Consider the following 19,022-nt stretch of genomic DNA (forward strand, 5'->3'; position numbering starts at 1 on the left):
ACCAAGTTGCTCCAAGCCCCGTCCGACCTGGCCTTGAACCCCTCCAGGGATGGGGCAGCCACAGCTTCTCTGGGCAACCTGGGCCAGCGTCCCACCACCCTCAACAGCAAAGAATTGCTTCCTCACATCTCATCTAAATCTCCCCTCTTCCAGTGAAAAACCATTCCCCCTCGTCCCATGGCTCCCCTCCCTGATCCAGAGTCCCTCCCCAGCTCTCCTGGAGCCCCTTTAGGGACTGGAAGGGGCTCTAAGGTCTCCCCGGAGCCTTCTCTTCTCCAGGCTGAACCCCCCCAGCTCTCTCAGCCTGTCCTCCCAGCAGAGGGGCTCCAGCCCTCCCAGCATCTCCGGGGCCTCCTCTGGCCCCACTCCAACAGCTCCGTGTCCTTCTGCTGTTGGTGCCCCAGAGCTGGAGGCGGCACTGCAGGGGGGTCTCCCCCGAGCGGAGCAGAGGGGCAGAATCCCCCCCTTGCCCTGCTGCCCACGCTGCTGCGGATGCAGCCCAGGCTGTGGGGGCTTTCTGGGCTGCCAGCGCACATTGCCGGGGCGTGTTGATTCACACCTTCCATCTTACAACCACTGAATATTTTGGTTTTGTTTTGTTTTGTTTTCCTTCTCCACCCTTCAGCTTCCCTGACATAAACACTCTCCTCTTCCTGTGTCCCAACCACACTGGGCAACTGTCATCTGCTGGGGAGATAATGGGATAACCTGTGTGAAGCAAAAGCACAGAGAGTCCAAAATATCTGTTAATTGGGCTCTAGGGCACGTTTAATCCATGTTTGCTTTGCCAAATGTTGAGACAAATTTCTCTAACAACCCTGAAGTGGCAATAGCCAGGTTGGTACGTGGCACTGTCCTACAGGGAGAGGTACTGAGGAAAGGATGGGCTTAAGGACCGTTTTGAAAGATCTCAGGACACCCATTTAGATTTGAGATTTTATTTCTTGCTGTGATGGCAGCAGAGAACAGTAAGGTCTTAAACAGCCACTTTCAGAGTGATGAGGAAGGGCAGAGAAAGCAGTGAAGGCAGCGGGCCCTCCGCAGGTCGGTGTTCGGTGCTGAGGGCACGAGAGGAGTCATGGCTTGAAGTTTCCCCCCTTCCAGTGAGGGTCCTTCCCATCTCGCTACTTGTCCTCAAGGAAGGTGCACACCTGGAGGAGATCTGAAAAGGGAAAGGACGGGGAGAAGTTCAGATCCTGCCTTTAAACACTCCCGTCCCAGCCATGCCAACAGCGTCATTGCGTGGAAAATATCTTCAGTGTGCCACAAAAACATGTGTATTAAGAACTGAACACACACTGATGGGACAGGGTGAGTTCGTTTCACTGTTTCTCAAACTGAATATTTTCTAAAGGTGAGAAAAAAATCTTTGATTGCCTTTGATGCCAGGGCAGCAGCCTTCCAGACTGTTTTCAGTTCATCCCAGGAACTTTAAGAAAAGTGCACTGGCATCTTCATGAGTTATCCTCATTTTGCTTTAAAAAATTAAATGGACAGCTACAGAAGAAGCTGTCCGTGCTTGTGAGGCTAAGAACTGCAATTCCCAGACTTCTTCCCGGGGCCGCTACGGTTACCTGATGGATTGCAGGTATTGAGGCTGGCAACTGAAGCGTAGTATTGATCTCCGAGGAATTCTTTGTACGTTATTCCGTCACGGAGTTTGACCAGACACTTGGTCAAGTCTTTAAACAGAAGATCCTTGGTTTTAGACTCAAACAGCTTGAACCTGTCTTCCTCGATTCCTTTTGGTCCAAACCGTTTCTGAAATAAAGGCACGAAGAAGTAAGTGTATGTAAAAAGTAGAAAGATGGCAAAATTCGGCTTGTACAGGTAGGAATCTTAGTTCTCGTTCTTCATCATCATCCAGGGGACCCCCCCGCCAAGCTCCAGAAAGTTAGGATTGACTCTTCTGTCCGTGTGGTTAGATGAGGGATCTCTCAGTGGCAGAATGAGACTGTCAAAACAACTTTTTTCCGTTTTAACAGCTCACTACCTGCAGAGCCCATCGGCAGATGCTGCCAGCAGGTCCTATGCCTCAGCCATGCCTTGAAAGCAAAAGGAGCTGACTTCCCAAGCGCCTCTCAGCAGACCCAGACGGTGGGGCAAATATTAACATTTTCAGTGTAAAATCAAAGAGAGCGGGTTTAACCTGGTTACATTTACACCAGTAGCTGTAAGCGCAGGGAGGCCGCTCTCTTCTCGGGGCTGTGCCTGACCCACCTGGGTTAGAGACCAGGCAGCCCAGAGGAGCTTCCAAAACACACCTGCAAGAGCATAGCCTGAGAAGGAGGTGATAATCTCACGTCACACAAGTATGGTGTGACAACAGCAACCGCTACGATCCAGCTGTTACCTAAAGGTGTATTTGCTAAGGTGGCAGAGGAGAAAGAGCAGTTCGAAAGGGACGGAGGAAAGGGGAGGCTAAGGGACAAAGCTGTCACCCCATATCGGTAAGTTAAAATCTTCCACATCATGCTGACTCAGGGAAACTTGGAGCATCATTGCTCTAAAAATGCAAACACGCTGCATGAAAACAACCCCAGAACATTTCTTCCGCTGTCAGCACTACTGACCACTTGTGTCTGCAGCATCTCACTGACTTTCTTTGCTTTCTTAGGAGGCGCGACCACAGCATGGGTAGGAACTTTGGCCAGGTGGCAGGTTCTGTAATCCATGATATTTGCCCGTCGCCCGTCAGGGCACAGCAACACAAATTGGTCCATTTTCAGATCTTTGGCCCAATCTTCTTTATTTTTGCCTGTAAAGAGAATTGGTTTGGAGATTCAGAGATCTTGGGTAGCAGAAGAATGCCAGCCTCACAACGTTCAAGCAAGAGGTTTGTCCCTGCCTGCATGTGCGCTGGCACTTGGAGACTTGGCAGATACAAAGGAGGCAGTAAGTAAAACTCAGGAAAAGTCAACGGGATGAGTCAGACGCTCAGAGCAGGCTGGAAGATTTAGTTATATCTCCTTCCTTGCCTTTTTTCCCAAACGCGTGGAAAAAAATTCAGCCACTGCTTTCAGAAATGTGAAGCGAACTTTTAATTTTCAGGCAAGCGGGGAGCTCGAGCGCTGCACAAAGGTGTCGAGGCAGAAGCCTGGGGTTAAGGGACCACCTGAAGAATTGTGCAGCTGAAATTAAACGATAGTTAGCAGGGAAGCGTCTCTGGGCAGATGGCACGTGCTGACGCTTGAATTCTGCTCCCCCTGCGGGAGGGGTGAGATGGACGGGACGAGCAGGTAAAGCTTGATATTACCTTCTGCACTGGCAACAAAAATAATGCAGACAGGGGAAGGCAGCCCTGCCAAAACCCGCGCAACAGAATAACCACATACCGTCAGTGTTTTCCTGCACAGTTGAATGCTTAACAAAGGCCACATCCCCCCGCTCGACCAGACACCTGGGAAGTACAAAGAAAGGCAAGTGACGTGGATGCTTGAATCCTGGCCCTTTCCCACAGATTTGATTCTGACCTATGTCTTATTTTGTAAAATTAATCTCCGAGGACACCCAGGTCTAGGACCCCTGCCATGACTATGTTAAGGATATCTGAAACACAGTCTTTTGATGTAAATGAAACAAGATTCATTCCCTTTTTAAATTCACTCACAGCATGAATTACCTAGACTCAATCTGGTACTGAGTGGATACAGAGGAGGTGGCACAGGGGCTGACCTCTGGTCTCTGGACTTTTTAGAGGAAGGCTCATTTTAACTAAGGCAAGCAGTATTTTTAGCAGGGAGTGTCTAGCAGCAGTACTGTTTGCGGGTCCCCATCTTTTAGCACCCTTTATTTGAGTTAAAAGTGTAGCCCTGCTGGCATTGTAAGAGGTCTGGCCAAAATGCTTGTGTCTCTCCAGGTTTACCCGGGGGCACCAGGACATTAGTTTTACAGAATGGGAACATTTTACTTCATTTTGCAGGAAGCTGCATAAAGACAAAAAAAATAGCTTATGTATAATATTACAGACTCAGTGTAATATTACTTTATATACTTCAATACTGTAATGGAGAAAAAGAGGTGGTCAGCAAATCAGCATCAACATGAGTCTGTACTCCGTATGTGATCTACCCATAACCTCTGTGATTAGCCCCAGGGTATTTGAGAGTGCCTGGAGTGTTCCCACCACCTACCGGAAAGCTCCCGTATATCCATAGTATTTCTCATGGCTGCTGGCAACGCACTGCTCCGGTGGGACCCCCCCTGAGCCCTTGCAGAGTTGGCAGAGGCGGGAGTTAGGAGGAGACCCAGGAGCACAGCCCTCACTGAAGTATTCGTCTGAAGGCAGGAACAGAAAAAAATTCACTTTTCCTGCACTGAAAAGTTAGGTTTTCTTTTAATAATACGTTCTCGTGCTGGATTTGTATTAGCGGTCCCTGGGAGCTGGAAACAGGCCGTGAGAAGGAGCATGATTCAGTGGACAGCAAATCGCATGCATCCAGTTTTCACTGTGAGACTTGTGTCTTGTTATTATTGATAATGAAGCAGGGCCTAAGGCTCAATTGCAATAGGCACTCTCTTGGCGTTGAAAGCAGGATGTTTTTGCTGCAAACCTCTCCTAGCTCATGCAGAGCCAGCCCAAGCCTCCACAGCCTTTAGGGATCGGCTGAGTTGCGTTTGGCAGCGATGCCAGAGCTCTGGGGGAAGAAGGGACAGTGGGCAAGGCAGGCAGGAGGATGGAGAGGCTGAGTCTACAACTTACTGACATTGGTATCTTCTTGCGGTTAGAGATTTCCTTTTAATAATTACATGCTTAATTTGCCTTGGTCAATAATATTTCCAGATTATTTTGGTTGGACTGTAATTCTCACCGATTGAAAGTTGGATGTAGAAGTTGATCTGAACAATCTCTAAAGTCCCAGAGCCAACGCAGACTTTTACCTCCTCATTCTCAGACAGTCACACCAGTCCCTCTATGTTTCTTGAATGAAGATCAACCTCTGTCCCCTTTTCTCAGCCCTTCCCCTCCCTTCTGAGATTCATAAACCCATCCTTTACCCCTGCTCCACACCCTGCCCAAGCACCAGGCCCCCTATACCTGGGGCAGCCTGTATTCCCTTTTTGGGAATACCTTTTGGGCTGCTGCAAAGGGAAGGGGAGAGATGCGAAAAGAAAGCAAAGCCCCCCGGGACAGCTGGTGTGCCGTATCCTACCCTGACGCAGTCACCAACAGCCTAAAACTTTGCTCAGTGAAACCTTAAGTAACAGAGACTTCTCCATTTCCCACCTCCAGGTGGGGATCTTTGAGGCACAAGAAACTTGGAAGATCGGACGAAGGATGGGAAAACATTTTTGCAAGCAGATTCCCAACTTGAAGAAACGGATGCAAAACCCGACTCACCGAAGTTGCAGTTCCCCGTCTTGTTGTGAATCAAGCCCATGGGGATGTTCCAGCCAGCAGTTCTCCCGACACCGGTGTGACATGACTTCTTGCCCTGCAGGCTGTTCCATGTGATATCGCTGTCTGATTTCTTTGCAACAGCCACAGCAAAGTAGGATGCTTTCAGAAGATAAAATAGAGGAGAATTAAGGGCTGACCCGAGGATCCCACCCTGCTCCCTTAGGAGAGCATTGGCTCCACTTGGGAGAGGCCACCTATGAACCGCGCAGCAGAAATACTTTGCGCTTATAAACAATTTGCCAGGCAGCGACCACAGAAGAGTTTGCAGGTGTGATGCACCTATTCCCACCATGCTCCTGGGAAATTGTTATCCCTGACATTTCCCTGTCCCCCAAAACTCTGACACTTGGGTATGCAAGAAGGCTATAGCAAAACATACATAATGTCTTATCCCCTCACGATTTCTTATCCCCTCTTTAGCAAGGGGCAAAACCCTTCCCTTCTCTCCCTCTTCCCATTTCTATAAGGAACAATTTCCTAATGCTACAGCCGAGACCTTCTTTCCCTGTTCGCAGCCCTGGCACCGTTATGGTGTGACTGTGCTCCACGCAGCAGCAACTAAGCACAAATCTCTGCCCCTGCCACATGCTTTGCCTTGATATCTGTTTGCAGACCCAGAATTTCCATCTGACTACTAAATTTGTCTCCCAAATGTTGAATATCTACATTGGACACAGTGGCTCTCTGTGTGGAGACTGGCCATTTATTCTCCACTCATGACTGCATATATATTTTTCTGCTTATATCCATCAAGACTGTTTTCTGTCCCTCTCTTGTCGGTAATTACCTGGTTCTCCTGTTTTGCTGCATTGACTGAAATCTGAGGGAGGGAAAAAGAAGAAGATATTAGATAAAAGATACGGCAAATCCACAAAAGGATTGAGCTCACTAATTTCTGGAGAAACTTCATTGTAGAGGTGACTATTTCAGGTAACACCTTGTGTGTCAACAGAACAAAGCACGGCCTCTAGCTGCTCCTCTGAGCTAAACCAACAAGTTTTGCCGAGGCTGATGCTAAAGGACGGAGACATCATGACGGGGACCTGGGGGTTCTAATTGACAAGCGGCTGAACATGAGCCAGCAGTGTGCCCAGCTGGCCAAGAAAGCCAATGGCATCCTGGCTTGTATTAGAAATAGTGTGACCAGCAGAAGGAGGGAGGTGATTGTCCCCCTGTACTCAGCATTGGGCTCAATATGAGAGAGATACCGAGGTGCTGGAGCGAGTGCAGAGGAGGGCAACGCAGCTGGTGAAGGGCCTGGAGAATAAATTTTATGAGGAGCGATTGAAGGAGCTGGGATTGTTTAGTTTGAGGAAGAGGAGGCTGAGGGGAGACGTCATCACTCTCTACGACTACTTGAAAGGACATTGTAGAGAGGTTGGTGCTGGTCTCTTCTCACAGGCAATTAGCGATAGAACAAGAGGGAATGGCTTTAAGCTGCAACACGGTAGGTTTAAACTGGACATTAGGAAAAAATTCTTCTCCGAAAGAGTGGTCAGGGAGGTGGTGGAGTCACCATCCCTGAGTGTGTTTAAGAGTCGTTTAGATGTGGTGTTGGGGGATATGGCGTAGGGGAGAACTTTGTAGAATGGGGTTGATGGTTGGACTCAGCGATCCCAAGGGTCTTTTCCAACCTAAATGATTCTATGATTGTATGATTGTATGATTAAAATGAAGAAGATAGGTCGTTGTGTTCTTGACTCAATGCCCACTGTCCCAGGGCTTTTCCACCTTTGTGGAAAGACAAGGCACGCAGCAGTGAGCAGAGTTGCCTCAGAGCACCGTGTGTTTTCTGCAGGATGCAGCACTGAGGCTGCCTTCTAAATTTTAGAATAAAAAGGAGGCTTTTGCGCCAGCCTCTCCCCCACCCCCTGGACCCAGAGGGGCAGCCCAGGCTGTGCTTACCGTCATAGTTTTCTCCCATCACTGGCACCAAGCCACACACGCCAGCAGTGTAGACAAAACCTCCATCTAAGCTGATAGCATCTGCTTCGCCTTTCTGCAAAGAAAATGGCACAGCAATGAAACAACGCTGTCCCAGACCAGTACTTTTCAGAAATCAGATCATAAGCACTCAATTGCACTCAATTATGGGCCCTCAAGAAGTTCAACCAGGCCAAGTGCAGGGTCCTGCACCTGGGTCGGGACAATCCCAAGCACAAATCCAGGCTGGGCGGAGAACAGACTGAGAGCAGCCCTGAGGAGAAGGACTTGGGGGTGTTGGTGTATGAAAAGCTCAACACGAGCCAGCAATGTGCGCTGGCAGCCCAGAAATTCCCCACAGCCTGGGCTGCATCCCCAGCAGCGTGGGCAGCAGGGTGAGGGGGGGATTCTGCCCCTCTGCTCCGCTCTGGGGAGACCCCCCTGCAGTGCCGCCTCCAGCTCTGGGGCACCGACAGCAGAAGGACACGGAGCTGTTGGAGCGGGGCCAGAGGAGGCCCCGGAGATGCTGGGAGGGCTGGAGCCCCTCTGCTGGGAGGACAGGCTGAGAGAGGTGGGGGGTTCAGCCTGGAGAAGAGAAGGCTCCGGGGAGACCTTCCAGCCCCTTCCAGTCCCTAAAGGGGCTCCAGGAAAGCTGGGGAGGGACTCTGGATCAGGGAGGGGAGCCATGGGACGAGGGGGAACGGTGTTATACTGAAAGAGGGTGGATTTAGATGAGATGTGAGGAAGCAATTCTTTGCTGTTGAGGGTGGTGGGACGCTGGCCCAGGTTGCCCAGAGAAGCTGTGGCTGCCCCATCCCTGGAGGGGTTCAAGGCCAGGTTGGATGGGGCTGGGAGCAGCCTGGTCTGGTGGGAGGTGTCCCTGCCCAGGCCAGGGGGGTTGGATTAAAGATGATCTTTAAGGTCCCTTCCAACCCAAACCATTCTATGATTCTAATGTAAGAGAGAAGGGTTTGGGGCTAAAGGGACACGAGAGGCCATCTTTTAGCGTGTGGTTAGACGAGGTCTCGCTGATGCAAACGGAGTTTTGAAATTATCGCTCCTGTGTGCTCGTAACCACCTCCAGCAGCAGCTCACCTCCCCGGGCACTTGCAGGCTCAGGCGTGTGTCTCTCCCAGCCTGCTTCCCTGCCACACAGATTTCTTTATCTCACCTGTCATTTCAAGTTTCCCTTTTGTGTTGTCTTCATGGTACTGACCCAACCCTCTGAGCTGCCACCAGCATCCTCCTCTATGCTATGGAGTCACTCCTTTTCCAAGCAGGCAACCATTTTTTCTCTGCATTTTACAGAATTTGTATTTTGCCTTCGTTTTCCAAATAAAAAGTTACTTCACATCAGAAAATTGCTTTTTATTTAGGAAACTCCAAAATAGGACACTGTCCACTAAAATTTTTTGAAAAATGTTAATTGGTAAAAAACTAGCGAAGCCTTTTCACTGTGATGAGGGTGGTTTCTGCCCGCTGGCATTTTTTGCAAAGCTCCCAATATTTTGTTTTAAAATCTACCCCCTGCTCTGCTCCATCTATTCCCAGGCTGAAAAAAAGCAACGCTGCTTTCCGTCTGAAAGGTTCACAGGGAGAAGAAAAGGCCAAAATAAAGCCATACCATGATCTTAATAATGCAGTCCTTGGTGTCTTCTGCCACGATGCACTCCACGTCCCCGTTGCTCATCACACTCCAGAGGTCACACTTGCTCTTCTCATTCTTGCCTACTGCGCACCACCGGGTCTTGTTTTCTCTGCGGTTGGAGCTCAACTGATCTGTAAAACCGGTGGAGGAAAAAAAGGATAAGCCTTAGAGCCCTGCTGAGCAATAAGGCTACAAACAAGCTACTTCATGGGACTCAGCCATGAAACCACGAAACCACGAAATGTACACACCAACCTGCTTCTGCAAGGGATTCTTGTTTAAAAAGCCCTGGGCTGGCGTGAAAGGAAGGGATGATTCTTAAGCTGAAAATTAACTTACGGGCCAGAAAGGAGAATTTCTGCCTAACACAAGCCATTCACGCAGATTCGTGTTAGCTAAAACATCACAACCACTAAACCACCATGCGTTAATTGTACTTGGTATTGTTGCCTGTAATATTTCTCCAGACCTCACCGCCCAGACAACCGTGAGACTAAGACCAGACCAAGCTGGAAAAATACAACGTGGTTATGTTTCGGTGAAGTGGCATTTGAATAATCTGTTTTGGTGCTACATGAAGTCCATGCACCTCCTTCCACAAATGCTGAGCCTCTAACAGAGATCTCTGAGCAACTATACATTTTAAGTGGATTTGTGGGGACATTTGTTGGATGTTCGTCTCTCAGAAAGCCAGCGAGGACGTCAGTAAAAGCTTGATGAATGTAGACAGAAATAAAGGACACTGTTTCCCTCAAGTGGCCAATACTGCACCTGGTGTCCCGGGATGCTCCTTCCTCTTATGTCCCAGAAATTGCTTTTCTAAACAGCAGTTTTGACCATGCCCAATCCCTGTCACCGGCTGAATAACCGTGGGCAATTGTTGTTGTTGTGATCGTGGTGAAGGGACAAGGGGTGGAGCGTGTGTGTAAATTTTCCACCTCTGTCGGTGCGGTGATGGTGTTATTTGGCATCAACAAATTCCTTTTGCGGATGTAAGTGAATTTTGTGAAGGTTGTGTGATTTTAATAATACCTTTCACAGGAAATATTTTGCAGAGAATACTGTCTGTGTTTGAAAAAATTGTGTCCCTTTTCCCGGATGTATTTGCTGATCCCATCTCTTCAGTGCAGCTCACGCTGACACGACATTAGTATTTCCTGTCCTGCCTACCTTCCTGAAGGCTCTGGATGGCACTGTAGTACTCAAAGCCAAGGTAGAGCTGGGAATCCATCAGAGGTGGGATACGCTTCAGCTGTACAGCAGAGTCTTTGAAAAGTAAGTCTTTGAGGCCTGGCTCCTTCTTGCTAGGTGGCCCAAAGAGATGGAAGGCGCCAGTTGTGCCCACGCCAAATTTTTCCTGCCATGGGGAAAAATAATCAGCAAATGACTGTACCAAAGTGCTTGGAAAGCTGGAGAGAGCAAGCAAATCCAGGGGACATAAGAGGGGATGCTAGGGGAAGGAAAGAAGAGCTAGACGATACCTGTGCTTTTGAGAGAAAGTTCCAGATGTCATCAACCTTGTTGTCATCTCGAGCCACAACGGCATGAGCAGGCACCCTGGCCCAGTGACAGGCTTTGTAGTTGTCCACGGGCTGACGGCTGCCATCCAGACAGAGCAGCTCGTACTCATTCTTCTCCTCTGGGGCATTTTCTGGAAGAAGGGAGGAACCATGAGTTGCATCACCATGAAAATAGACCCAAAAAAAAAGCCAGTCCAGGGCAGCTTTGTAGTGAATTTATTTCTGTGGAAGCTCAGGGGAGAATTCTTCACAGAAGAGGGTTTGGGGGTCATCATGGTCATACAAAGGCAATGAATTATGTCTGTCTCTGTCATAACTAACCCGACAGTAAGAGGATTTATGTGGCAGTAGTGCCTAGACAACCAGGCATGTACGAATAGATACAAATACAAATAGATTTACAAACACCATACAAATGGATTGAACAGGTCAGGAGCCGCACGGGGTCTGTAAAGGCCAGTAGGCCAGTACATCAAGGCTGAAAACAGAGCCCACGTCAGAGATCACAGGGTTACAGGAGAATTCAGGTGGGAAGGGACCTCTGAAGATCTTCAGTCCAAGCCCCTGCGCAAAGCAGACCAGGCTGCTTATGAAGAATCTTGAAAACCTCCAAGGATGGAGAGTGCACAGCTGTCCCAGGCAACCTGTCCCACTATTTGACTGACCTCAAGGGGAAAAAAGTTTCCCTTTGTATCTGGTCCAGACCTTTCTTGTTTCAGTTTGTGATTATTGTTCCTCATCTTTCCACCGTCCACCTCCATAAAGATCTCGGCTCTACCTTCTTGGTAACCTCCTTGTAGGCACAAGCAGACTGCTCTGAGGTCCCCCCAAAGCCATCTCTTACCCAGGCTGATCAAGCCCACCCTGCTGAGCGTCGCCTCACAGGTCAAGTGTCCCTGCCCTGTGACCATCTTGGTGGCCCTCCACTAAGCTCATTGCAGGTCCTAGGCATGCCAGGCCATCTTCTGTCTCCGAGAGGTGTAGAGTTAGTGAACTCTTGCTGTGGGCTGAATTCCCTCCAAAAATCCCTCCCAGAGAGATGGGTGAGTGTAATTACCTACACAGTTGCTCACCCTGCATTTGCTGTGGTTAACGTTACAGCTGGCTCTGAGATGTGGCACCCACCATAATACCATTGAACTTAAAACAAGCAGGTTTTCCTTCTTCAAAGAAGAACCCCACAGAAGAAAAAGTGGACCCCACCACAATCATATTTTTCAGTAACAAGGATGAGTCAGTCCACAGTATGCCAAACTTGTTTCTAGAGATGAAAGGAGAAGAGGTTTGGGGCAAATCTGGAGAGGAATGAAAGTCTGCATAGTGTAGACTAATTGCAGGACAGATTGGCAGTGAGAGCTTGGACTGGAAAGGAGAGAAACAAGTGATCTCACAGGCCTACCTTGAACAGTTGTGTGTTTCACAAAAGCCACATCTCCTTTTCCATCTTTCAGACAGCTGCAGGTGGGAGGAACAGAAAAGATGTTAAAAAAACAGACATTGTGGCTCCTTATCTCCTGTTCCAGCAAATTGCTTCGTCACAAACCGAAACCACAGAGGAGCTGTCTTCCCCCCCCCAGAAAAGCTATGCTGGCAGGGAAGAGGTTGTAATGACAGAGAAGTAGTGCTCAAGAAGCCTGGTTAGACTTAGCACAATGCTAATGCTGTGTACTCCTAAGTCTGTGCAAAACCATACAGCCCAGCTGCCGCTCTCATCTCCCGCTAGCTGCCTGCTGGTTATTACTAATTGGATCTTTAATTACCAGCAGTCCCAGTTGTTCTATAAATTCAGTCTCCTCAGGACCCCTGATTACAACACAGCCCTCCCTGGTATAATGAAAACTTGCATGTGTCAGGGCTAGAATATTTCCCCAAAGGAAAAATAACTTTCACTCACTGAAAAGCTCCGGAATATCCAGAATAAGGTCCTGTGCGAGAGCATTTGGTTTTGGAGTCCCCTTTGCACTGACGGCACAGTTTTTGTTCAGTGGTGGCCCCAGGCACGCAGCTGGCAGAGAAAAAGTTGGCCACCGCTATGGATGAGAAAGAAGCAATAGTTAGTCTAAAATTCACTTTTACAAAGAGCTGGAAGGGAGGGTATGCATAAAGAATGTCGGTGACTCGACTGCTCTGCGAGCCACCTCTGGACCTCCACAGAAGACAGGGCAACATCGGTTTCATCGTACCACCATCCCTGAACATCAGCCTGTTTATCTCGCCGTTTCCCACCTCACCTTGCTCGATGGAGCCGGAGTCTTTGCCTTCCCACTTGATGTCTCCCCGGTGGAGGAGTGTCCCAATTGGGATGTTCCAGCCAGCGGACCTGCCCAGGCCCGTGTGGCAGGAGGTCTTGCCCTGTAAGTCATCTATTGTGAAGCCTGTTCCCTTCTTCACAACGGCCACAGCATAGTAACTGGTTGTGGAGCCTGCAGTGCAGGAAAAAGCAGGATTTAGGAACATTTCAAATCCTGCCAAACCCCCAGTTTCAGAGAATAAAGTGCTGCACTTCCAAATAATTAGCAACTTTGTTTGAACACTCGTAGTTTTCCCATTTTCTTAGGGATAAGCTACACTGTTAATATTGAACCAACGATGCACATTACAACTTGTAATAATAAGTGACCTGAAAATACTGTTACATGCAAAATTCTTTGCCACTGGACAGATGTCAGACGTGCCCATCATTTTATAAGAATGCTTCAAGAAGCCTTTTTGGCAAATCTTCTTTGGCAAGTCTTTTCTCAATTGCCGTTGCCCACTGAAGCACACATGTAAGCCTTGCGAGAATGAAATTCCACATTTAGTCTTTAAAATTATACCTAGTCCACCACATGATACGCAAGTGACTTAGGTTTGGGGGTGGTAGAGACCACAGCCTTCCATTTAATATCTGTATTTTCTTAGCTACCGTTTTGGGAACGACTCTGTGGTGTTTCTTTGATCCTGAATATTGTGTACAAACAGGCTGAAGTCCAGGACAGAGGTCAAAAGAGACTGGGGGCTTTGAACACGGTGGGATTGCATGAGGCAAGAAAGACAAAAATGGAGAAATAACATCTGTCCAGCTCCCAAGAGAAAGACGGGAGAGATGAAGAACAGTACAGAAAGCGAGCAGGGATGGAGCAACAGAGATAATTCTTATCAGAAGGGATTGCTGCAGAGAACTTTTTATGCTTTTTTTCTTTTTTTCTGGGCATAGCCTACACCTCTTGCCTCAATAGTCTCAACTGGGTGTTCTTCCACAACCACTAATGGCAATGCTGTTGCCTCTTCCATCTTTTTTTTTTTTTTTGCCTTCATGACTTCGCAGGGAGAGCTACAGGTTATCTGTGCTAACTAGCTCGGTGTTTTACCCACATAGGTAAAGGTCACTGAAAGCAGATCTCTGGGACAAGCATAATTTTTATGCCACGCTTCAGGACAACCATGGTTTCTGCTCATGGTGCTCTCCTTCCATGGCCACTGCATTATCGTGGGATCAGTAACTTTCATCACAGCTAATGTCAGAAATGGAGGACTGGCTCTCCTCCTTTCCATTGCAGTGACTCTATGGCCATGGGCGATTGTCACATTTTGGTGTAACTGCCCCCCATCCCTTCCCCTCTGGGATCTGGAAGCCAGGGGCAATATCTCAGACACACCACAGAAATAAGCATAGAATCATAGAACAGCTTGGGTTGGAAGGGACCTTTAAAGGCCATCTAGTCCACCCTCCTGCCCTGGGCAGGGACACCTCCCACCAGCCCAGGTTGCTCCAAGCCCTGTCCAACCTGGCCTTGAACACCCCCAGGGATGGGGCAGCCACAGCTTCTCTGGGCAACCTGGGCCAGGGGCTCACCATCCCCATCATAAAAAATTTCTTCCTTGTATCTAGTCTAAGTCTTCCCTCTTTTAGTTTAAAGCCATTACCCCTTGTCCTATTGCAACAGGCCCTGCTAAAAAGTCCCTCCCTATCTTTCTTGTAAGCCTCCTTGAACTACGGAAAGGCCACAATAAGGTGTCCCCGGAGCCTTCTCTTCTCCAGGCTGAACAACTCGGAGTAATAATGTGGGAGCTCTGTGTGGAAAGGGTGGCCTTTGCACTTCTACTTTGTTACCACCACTTGGCTTAAAAATACTGCATGAAAACGTACCTCCACTTTGTTCGTAGACCTCAGCAACTACGGGCTTCAGCTTGTAGGGGGCAAGGCCTGCCTCAAAAACTTGACCGCCGTCCAAGCTAATGGCATCTGCTTCATTATTCTAAACAACAAAAAGATTTCCATCGATAAACAAAGAGCAGGGACACACGAGGGAAAATGCTTCCCTGGAGTCTCTCCTGGATCCTTGTGGGTGAGTCCTCCTCTACAGAGGGATCACAGATGACTCAAAGGAAACCCCAACCTTCTCCAGGCTGCTGAAACACCCTCAGCGCCCAGCACGGATATTTGCTGCCCACTCACCGAAATGGCTTTTATGCAGTCGAGGTACGTAGTTTTCTGCAGGCAACTCAATGCAACACTCTCTTGTTGCATGAGGTCCCTTAGACTATTGCATTTGTTCTCTTCTGCTACAGATATTGTGCACCATCGGATGTTCGGCTTGGGAGGAGCAGCAAAACACAGAGCTGTAGAAAGAACCAGAAACAAATAGTCTGAGAGAGGTAAAAAGGCACCACGTGGAGAGAAAAAGCTTCTCTGAATACACGATCTCTGGTTCCCTGCAGTCCTGGCCTCAGGTGATGGCTGGGTGCAGGATCTCCCTTGCACATCTCCTAAGTCATGCAGGAAGACCGTTTCTTTCTTGCCTGATGTGTGCACCTTCAGGAACATCTGGGAGGATCATTTCTGTCCCCGGGTAACAGTTGTCCTGCACAGCATTGCGATTCAAGCAGCCTGAGCTCACGGCAACTTCAACGGGAGAAGGAAAACAAATCAACAGAAATCAAACTCAAGACTTCGCGAAAAGGGGGAGAAAAGGGCGCCCATTCAAGCAGTGTCTTTGCAAACAAGCCCAGAGAGAGAGCAGCCAGACTATATTCAGTATGTTGCCATACATGACCTCCTTGGCAGCCAGATGATCTGATATATTTAACTGTCTCTTTATGTCTCACCTCCTCCACTACACCCAGTAACAGAGATGTCATCCCACCTCCGCAGTCCTCTCTCCTAAGAGTCCCCCAACCAGTAAATTCATCTGACTGGACGCTCTGGGAGACTGTAACAAAGCAAAGACCTCAGGTGGACACAGGTTCGTGTCTCCTTCAGCAACCTAAACACCAGAAACATTGGAAACTTGCAGTTGAAGTATGTGGCCAGCCCGTGCTGCACACTTCACCTTAACTCTGTCCTGGCAGGACCGTGCAGACCGAGAAGCCCTCCAAACCCTCCATGGCACATTTCATTCCAACGTCTCCAGATTAACCTGTGGTCTTTCCGCTTTCCCTTTCACCTCTGAAATATTCTCTCTTCATTTTTGAGCCATAACTCTGCCAGCAGACACCTCCCCTCCTCCCAGTGGAGATGCTGAATTTGGCCACAGGGAGAATCCTTAGCCTTAATTCCTACTGCCATCATTTATGTTTTTCAAATCTGGGCTGCACAAAGCCACGGTCACCTTAATCTAGTGGTGACGACCATCCTGCCCTGGACAGAGGCTGGACGGGGACCTCCTGAGGGACTCTCTGTGGCTGCACGGGTGGACAGTGGGAAGGCAATGGGAGCCCGAGTGCCACGATGTCTGCTGCAGAGCTTTTTGGGCAACCTCTTGGCTCCCTCCGTGCAGGGGAGGAGAAGGAGGGACTCTTCACCGTTAATGAGACATCATTGCATGGTAGCACTCATCAAAAGTGCTCGAGGACTTTCCGATGCCAGCAGCACAGGGAGCACTTCCCACCAAAGGACATTAATCACCACCGCGCTTCCAGGGGGATCAGATGAGACCCACTGCCTACTCCAAGAAGGGGACCCCTCTTTCCCTTTCCAGGCGGCGGTCCCCAGGTCAGGTGCAGATGGCAGCAATCTCCTTGCCGTGGCCACCTGCCCGTCGCCTGCCAAAACTACGAGCAGTGAGAGAAATAATTGCTTTAAGCAGAGCCAGCTCTGCAGCACCACGATTTAGGCAGAAAATACACAGGAGCCCGAGCAAAGTGCAGCAGCAGCAGCAGGACGGAGCAGCGCAGGAGCAGGGGGGGAACCATGCGGAGTCTTCCGTTATTTAAGCTCTATTCTATTGCCACTGCCTTCAGGTTTAACCCAACACACATGCAGGCTTGGCAGGCAGGTCCTGCTCTAGTTTCTCCCCCCCTGGCTGAACCCCTGCTCCTCTTCCGGCACAGCAGTTGGCCGCAGGTTGATGTTTCCCTTCGCCCTGCGGCAGCAGGAGCAGGGAGCCTCTCCCAAGCAGTTTCCTCCCCGGCGGTGCGTGCCGAGCATCCCTCCTCCGTGCCAGCCGGCTGCTCAGCAGCTTGCTGCGGGGATCTGCAGCCTCCCTCCAGCCTCCATGGACTGTCCCAAGGAAAAAGCTGCTGTCGTTAATGCTCAAAACACTGTTCTTGTTGACAGAGATCCACAGCTGCCAAAACAAAGCATCTGGCAGGTGCTCCTTTGCTTTTATTTAATAGCTGTCTGGGTCCTGCAGCTCTAAAACAGCCTCGCCTAGGGGGAAAGCCTGGGGTCCTGGGATGTTTTGACTCTTCCTTTCCCCAAAAAACTGCTTTCAGCAGACACTTACCCACTATCCCGAAGGACAGCACAGTAGAGAGTACGAGTTTCATACTTGAGCAGGGAGTGAGGTGCCGAGGAGGGGGTGCAGCAGCCTTGGTCACAGACTGTCCCCTCCAAGTCTGTGATGGCTCTGGAACCGCTTTCTTCCCTTTTTATAGAGGAACAGCCCTGGCTGTGTTTGCAGAAGCAATGACCTAACGCTGTTTGTCCTTCCTTGTTTCTCAATAGCTCCTAAATCGCCCCCCTCCCTGGATCAGCCCATTTTTAGGAAGCCTTTCACTTTGGCACTGAACCCCTCTGCCGGCAGGAGTCGGAGCAGGGCAAGGTGCTTTTCATTTTACAAGGGGCTTCAGATGGAAAATTCCCAAGTTGTGACATTCGAATTCCCCTGCGGGCTGAAACGCCACAGGAGGGGCTATTTTCTTTGTGCTAGCCACCCCCTGCCTTGCACAGCCTAATCTCAGAAAGTCCCTGCTTGGGGCTGGCTCCAGCCCCGAGTTTTGCATATTTGCCGGTAACTGCTGCCGCTGTGCCCGTCGCCCTTTGGCTTGCAGCACCCGGAGTTTCTGCCCGCTCCCTTGCACTCTCTTGGCAACAGCAACGGGGTTGAAAGGCAGTAAATGTTCCTTCCACATGATCTGGCAAGCTTCTTGCACAGGCAAAGAAAGTCAAAGGCAGTGACCAGACAGCTCGATAAGTGCCCTGCAGCCAGAAGGAAACATCATGCTGCAGCTTTGTTGAGTTCTTGGGATGAACCCGGGAAGAAATGCCGAGGTTAGCAGTCACCCTCCTCCCCCTTCCTCTGCAAAACCTCTCCATCCGATTGTATCACTCCTGATTTATCTCCCTGCAGCCAGGACCAGAGGTAAATGTCTAGCTTTACAAAGGTCTGCCTTCGTGATGTTGTCCCAGGTTCAATGTCCCGATCTTTGCTGCAAGGCTACAAGACCAGCTTTAGGTTGACTTTGGCACATGCACACTACATGAGAGTCCCTGGACCACATCAGCTAGCCCACAAGCCCTAGCACCATCCCTAGACAGCATCTGCTGGGGATGGTCCGCCCACCATGTCCACCCAACACAAGCTACAGGAGTTCTGTAGGAAGCCAGCGGTGAGGTCCAGCTCCCAGGCTTGGTCTCAAGAGCAACCAGCCAACCTTTGTGATCTTCTGGATCCCCTGCACAGGTTCTTCCTCTCCCATTGCCTGCACCCTCCAGGCAGCAGTGCCGTGGGATTGCCCGCAGTGGGCTCCTGGCTGAGTTTGGCTGGAAGCACCCTGGGTAGGCTCTTCTCCCTCCTCCCAGCAGGCTCAGGGCACAGTGGGTGGTGGTGGCCAGAATGGCTTCAGTGCAGGTGGGAGCCCAGTCTCAGGTCAAGGATATGGCTCTACAAAGCAACCCAGGGAAGGGGGCTGCTGGAGACCTTCAGTCAATGACCACCTCCACTGTGGCACTGTGAGCCTGCCCTACCTGTGACTCTGACTGCTGGAGGTCCCTACAGGCTGAGCGAGAGGCACTCATGGCCATGCTGGTTATTTCAGCATCATCTTCAGCAGTTCCTTCAGCATGGCTAGTTCCTATTTCTCATCCCTTCATACCCTGCTTTCCCAGAAAAGCAGCACTTCTTGTGTCCAGAGCACCTCCAAACACACTGCAATTGGAGATGGAATGACTTGCTCCCACCGCAAGCCTTCCTTCCCTTTTAAAGGATCTCCCATCCATATTTACTCCAGCAAGCTGTGGCCCTCCAAGGTCTTTCTCCTCTGTAAATGCCACTGAAACCCATCACCAGCTCCCTGTGGGTCTCACCAATCCTTGCCTCACTCGGGG

The 19,022-nt window shown here is 49.7% G+C and overlaps 1 protein-coding gene across 1 annotated transcript; it reads right to left on the reverse strand.

Annotated features, from left to right (window-relative positions):
• Positions 1-910: 910 nt before the first annotated feature.
• LOC128911940 (ovotransferrin-like) lies at positions 911-17,352 on the reverse strand. Its single transcript, XM_054207560.1, has 17 exons — positions 17,200-17,352; positions 14,931-15,094; positions 14,622-14,730; positions 12,724-12,915; positions 12,387-12,522; positions 11,892-11,947; positions 10,454-10,623; positions 10,143-10,329; positions 8,949-9,103; positions 7,307-7,400; positions 6,189-6,221; positions 5,342-5,500; positions 4,134-4,278; positions 3,336-3,400; positions 2,574-2,758; positions 1,575-1,761; positions 911-1,162 (listed from the first exon to the last, which is right to left on the reverse strand). The coding sequence occupies exons 1-17, from the start codon at positions 17,240-17,242 to the stop codon at positions 1,125-1,127; spliced, it is 2,118 nt and encodes a 705-aa protein (XP_054063535.1). The 5' UTR covers positions 17,243-17,352; the 3' UTR covers positions 911-1,124.
• Positions 17,353-19,022: the final 1,670 nt, after the last annotated feature.

Source organism: Rissa tridactyla, chromosome 6, assembly GCF_028500815.1.
Source record: "Rissa tridactyla isolate bRisTri1 chromosome 6, bRisTri1.patW.cur.20221130, whole genome shotgun sequence".
Taxonomy (NCBI): domain Eukaryota; kingdom Metazoa; phylum Chordata; class Aves; order Charadriiformes; family Laridae; genus Rissa; species Rissa tridactyla.